Source organism: Etheostoma cragini, chromosome 22 (assembly GCF_013103735.1).
Source record: "Etheostoma cragini isolate CJK2018 chromosome 22, CSU_Ecrag_1.0, whole genome shotgun sequence".
In the NCBI taxonomy this organism is placed as follows: domain Eukaryota; kingdom Metazoa; phylum Chordata; class Actinopteri; order Perciformes; family Percidae; genus Etheostoma; species Etheostoma cragini.
In genome coordinates, this window is record NC_048428.1 from 21,152,473 (window position 1) to 21,157,383 (window position 4,911).

A 4,911-nucleotide genomic window follows, 5' to 3' on the forward strand; every position below is an offset into this window, starting at 1 on the left:
CTTCTGAAGTCAAACACGTAGATACATTTAAAATGCATTTTTTCCATAAATAAGAAAAGTTTCCCCCTGTCGATGAAACTTGAGGTTTGAAGCAGAAGGAAAAACCCAAAATGATTTACTCATGTTATTCCTCTGGGACAATAGGTGCATTTTTATTTTTGTTATGTGTTAATGTGTGAGAAAGTAAATCAAATTTTACATGAGTGTACCCAGTTAAGACTTGGGATTAGTGTTTTGAGAGTTACACTGTATTCTGACACTGCTTTAGACATTTAAAATGTTCTACTGTTGTTGTTGTTGTGGAAGGTTAAAGGACAAAGAAACAAAACATCAGACACTTCAAAACTAAGTATTGCAGAAAAGGTGTTGCTGTTTTTTTGTCCAGCCCCCTAGAATTTGTAATGTACATAAGATAGGATTTAACAAAACAGCAAAAGACAAAAATGGGACCACAGGTGCATGGTGAAAGTGTTGAAATGGTGTCCTTTAAATCTGAAGGGTGTTGGACTGGACCACAAGGCACACTCTTGGGGGGGGGGGGGAGAGAAGAGAGATCTACCAAGCTGTAAATATGTTGTTATTTATGCATGTTCCATGTTACGTCCCTGTTCAGTCGAGAGAAATGCATTAAAAATCCACCTAAAATGTGTGCTGTGTGGTTTGTAGTTATTAAAATCAACACGATAAATATGGACTCTGCTACTTTGTCTGCGTCTAGATGTTCCCGTTGGCCGGGGAGGCGAGCTCGGCTATCTTGGTGTTCAGTTTCTGATTGGTCCAGTCCTTTGTAATGTCGTCCAAGTGGCTGTCGAAATCCACCAATAGCGCGTGATCGCCCGACTCCAGCATCTGACCGGCTATCGCCCGAGTCTCCTCCCACTGTCGCAGCATTATCCTAAACACATTAAAAAAAAAAAAGGACAAAACGTCAAAAACATCGCTTTCAGTGGATGATATAAGTAGAATATATTCAGGTTGCTGTTGTCAGCCCTTCAAGACATCAAAGCCCCCAGAATCCTTTAACAAAAACCTGTTGGATCATTTTACCTCGCAGGACACAGGAGTTGGGTCGGTTAGTGTGTGTCATTGTGTGTCTTTGCCGTTTTAAAAAGTGTTTGACGACCAAAAAAAGATGAGGCAGCAGCAGACAAGCAACCCCGTGTTTTGCAAGGAAAATTGACTCTTTTTTTTTTGTTGTAAAACTGGGATTATGAAGTCTGTTTAAGGGCTTAAAACCCATGAAGAAAAGAAAGAAAGAAAAAGCACTCTTCCCTTCCGCCCGTCTCTTACGTGTGTTTGTCTTTCAGCAGCCATCTTGAGTCTTTGCGCTCGTACATCACGATGGGAGGAACCCGATAGTCTGATGACATCTTGCTGCCGTCGAGCTGCGCGGAAAAACAGAGAAAACACACAGTCAATACTTTAATGGCGTTTCTTCATCACGTGGTACCTTAACGACTCGCCCCTACTCTCCTTTTTTGTTTTCCATTATGAAAAAAAGGTCCCTGGTACCTGCTAACGGGTACTTTTACTAGTACCAGCTCAGTCGAGGCGAGGCGATACCAAAAGGTGACGTGAAACCCCGCAGACTGCTGATTGGTCGGAGAGAATGGTCACTATTCACTGTCATCATTGCTAGCGACAGACAGGGGGGGGGGGGGGGGCATTTTTAAATAGTTTAGCCAGTGTTTTTTTTTGCTGCCTCTGGCTTCTTCTTTTGAAACTAAATGTGTCTTCTGACAAACAGCCACATGCCGAGAATCAAAATCAACGCACCTTCAACGTTCTGTGTGTGTGTGTGTGTGTGTGCGTGTGTGTGTGTGTGTGTGTGTGTGCGCGTGTGTCGTGCTAGGTCGACCAGCCACGCACGCCTCACACACACACACACACAAGTAAAGGCATTTTATCCTCACCACTGAGCCATCTGATAGATGCATTTAAAGGGACGCCTCTTCCAGTGGAAGCTTTAAAGATGATTATTTTCCAATCAAATCCAACATTTACACTGTTTTGAAGCATTTCTGTTGCATTAATTTGGTTGAAGTGTTTCACAAGTGGTTATAAGAAGTTGACGTACTTATAATAGTGATAACATAAAGTAATAATTCAATCTACACAGCTCTATAAAGAAGGAAATATCTCTCCATTCCTGCAACGGAAGAGGAGGACGGGGCGCGGCGGTCTAGTCGAGCAGGTACCATTAATGGAAAAAACGCCATTATTTAACTGATATTCATTTATAAAATACCAAAAAATGACAAAATGTCAAACAAGAGTTCCTAAAACTTCATATCAACAACAAAAAGATTCAGTTCTGACATTTAACAGAGAAATGAGAATATCTTACACTAAAGTGACTGACCACCATGTTGTCTCAGCACGGTCGTATTTCTCACCTGTTCAACCCCTCAGGTAAAGGACAGGTGTTCAAATTCTTACCATCAACAAAACGGCATTGTCAAACTGCTCCGAAATCTTATCGGCTATCTTCAGGGCACACGGAGTCGGGCTGGCGAGTTAAAAAAAAAAAAGGGAATAGATTACAACAAAAAGTTAGAAAGGTTTACATTTTAAAGGAAAATACTGAATTAACAGTATTTTACAACAGAGTAACAAACGGCTGAACGCCTCATGAAAAGGTCGGTTACACCCGAAAAGATGAACTCACTTGCTATCTGAGACGCAGGCGTTGACCTGATAGTATCCCACAATCCTTTGCTGAGTCTGTGAACACCACACATCCACCTGAAACAAGAGAACACGCCGTCCTTTAAAAGTTATGTAACTAAGTACATTTACTCATGTACTGGACTTAAGTACAAATTTGAGGTAACTGTACTTGAGTCTTTTCTTTTCATGCCACTCTCTACATTTCAGAGAGAGGTGTTGTACTTTTTACTCTACTATAGTAATCAGACAGCTTTTAGTTACTAGTTTATTTACAAATCAATACTTTTAGCACGTGTTTTAATATAAATTAGACTACTCAACAATTTACAAGTCCAGCTGAAATTATTAGCAGATTAAACACAGAACTGTTTGGACCGTTTCCGGTTCCTAAAATAGGAGGATTTTCCCCATTGAGTACTTTTACTCATAATACTTTAAGTACATGTTCCTGTTGTCCCTTTTTATTGCTGTACTTGGGTATTTTTAGATGACTTAGATTTCTCTTTATCAATCCCTTTTGGATGACTCCCACAAGGAAATGTAACCCTCCAGCAGCAGTTTTCAGCAAGAAAAATACAGTGTGGAGAGAGAAAAGACAGTATAAAGATAACAAAATGGACATTTACCATAATTGACCAATTAAGAGCAGTTCAAGGTGTTAATGTGAGTCCAGGTGTGTGTATATGTACTGTCCTCTGTACCCTGTTTGTTGTAGAGTGTACTGGCATGAGGGACAGAGGAGTCCTTGGCTGTAGTATTGGTACTTTTACTGGTCCTACCTGTGTGAGGGCCAGCTGAGTGATGGGGGCCAGGGACAGGTGGGAGTGGAGCAGCGGGACACAGTCGGTCACACAGACCGGGCCTCCCGCCGGGCTGGACGACAGCAGCAGCCCGTTGATGCTGCAGCGCGGGAACAGACAGGCGTGCAGATACATCTTCACGTAGGCCCGACAGGACAGCTCCACCTCGCCCATGGTCACTAACTGGGAGGACACAGACAAGACCAGCATTGCTTCAAAAGACCCCAACCAGAGGCTAAATGTACTAACGCATCCCATGTGAACAATAATGACTTCACACACATAAGAACCAGCAGTCAACATCAACTTAAAAACCAGGGAAAGCGCCCCCAAGATAGTGTTTTTGGATGTGGATGTGTAAGGTCAGCGGTTAGCTAGCTAGCTAGCTAGCTAATTAAAGCAGCTAGCCGGATGCTAAGCAATCAGAGCTGAATTAAGACTTACCTCGAGCGATATGAGATATAACGTAGTAATAGTAGCTTCAACAAACAAATGCGTATATATTAATATGACGCTTCATGTAGGTGTTATAACCGTTTTTAAAGGAATTAAGAGTTGTAGTGGCTAGCTGACTGATAAAATATGTCTTTAATAGTCTATGCAACAACAACAAAAAGCGTATGAACGGCTGCTTCCGGTCCCGCCCAGAAGAGTCAAATGGAATGTTTTGATTGGCCGAGACGGGCCAACACGTTGGTCTAGCAGCCAATCATCTCATTCAGCTGTTAATAATTTCGTGTTTTACAGCAGTGCGCCCTCTAGTGGAGCGGATGTCGATTGGGATTAAGAGTAGGAAACGTTCATACATCGAAAACAAACTATATTGCAAACTTCCGACATTTCTCAATTGGTATGAAAATACCCTAAAAAGACGTTTTCATACATAACTAAAAAAAAAACTGTCACTGCATTATGTTACAATTAAAGTTTGAATACATAGATGTATCTGACATTATTTTGCACCATTAAAAACCACAATTCGTAAACATTCCTTTATGTTTTTCTCTGGACAAATCAGTCGATTTAGATCGGGGGGAAAGCCCTTAGGATGTAAATCTCTAATGATGTGCGAGAGGTGTTGCACAGATGTTATTCTGTTAGAAACGTATTCAACAGTAGAGTAGTACTTGTCCACTGAGTGCAGGGGAATTGAGTTTACTGCTTGACTAGATTAGTGTCGAATACCTGGTTTATTACTCATCACTAACACCCACCAACACACCTTTACTTTAGAAAAAACATTGACATTTACTAAAACATGAAAACCTAATGAGGCTCAATTTAAGTTGAGAAAAGCATTGTTTTATGTAAAGTGTTTTATGTAAAGTGTTTTGTTTAAAGTGTTTTGTTTAAAGTGTTTTGTTCCGTGATCGGCTGCAAACAGGACAGGTTTGAAGCTGTGGTGGAGAGGAGGTCTCTATCATGGGTAACCCCGACCCCC

General features: G+C 41.2%; 1 protein-coding gene across 1 annotated transcript; it reads right to left on the reverse strand.

The window, feature by feature from the left end:
* Window positions 1-359: 359 nt before the first annotated feature.
* On the reverse strand, window positions 360-4,121 carry emc9 (ER membrane protein complex subunit 9). The gene is made up of 6 exons (XM_034861550.1): window positions 3,915-4,121; window positions 3,450-3,653; window positions 2,669-2,745; window positions 2,440-2,509; window positions 1,291-1,385; window positions 360-895 (listed from the first exon to the last, which is right to left on the reverse strand). The coding sequence occupies exons 2-6, from the start codon at window positions 3,642-3,644 to the stop codon at window positions 715-717; spliced, it is 618 nt and encodes a 205-aa protein (XP_034717441.1). The 5' UTR covers window positions 3,645-3,653; window positions 3,915-4,121; the 3' UTR covers window positions 360-714.
* Between the last annotated feature and the right edge of the window lie 790 nt (window positions 4,122-4,911).

What these genes read in the sequence shown, in the direction of transcription:
- emc9 (XM_034861550.1), bottom strand. Translation starts at nt 3,644, where the DNA reads ATGGGCGAGGTGGAGCTGTCCTGTCGGGCCTACGTGAAGATGTATCTG. An exon ending in GCCTGCGTCTCAGATAGCAA is followed by an intron (nt 2,510 to 2,668) that starts GTGAGTTCATCT and finishes TTAACTCGCCAG; the next exon opens with CCCGACTCCGTGTGCCCTGA. An exon ending in ACAATGCCGTTTTGTTGATG is followed by an intron (nt 1,386 to 2,439) that starts GTAAGAATTTGA and finishes TTTTCCGCGCAG; the next exon opens with CTCGACGGCAGCAAGATGTC.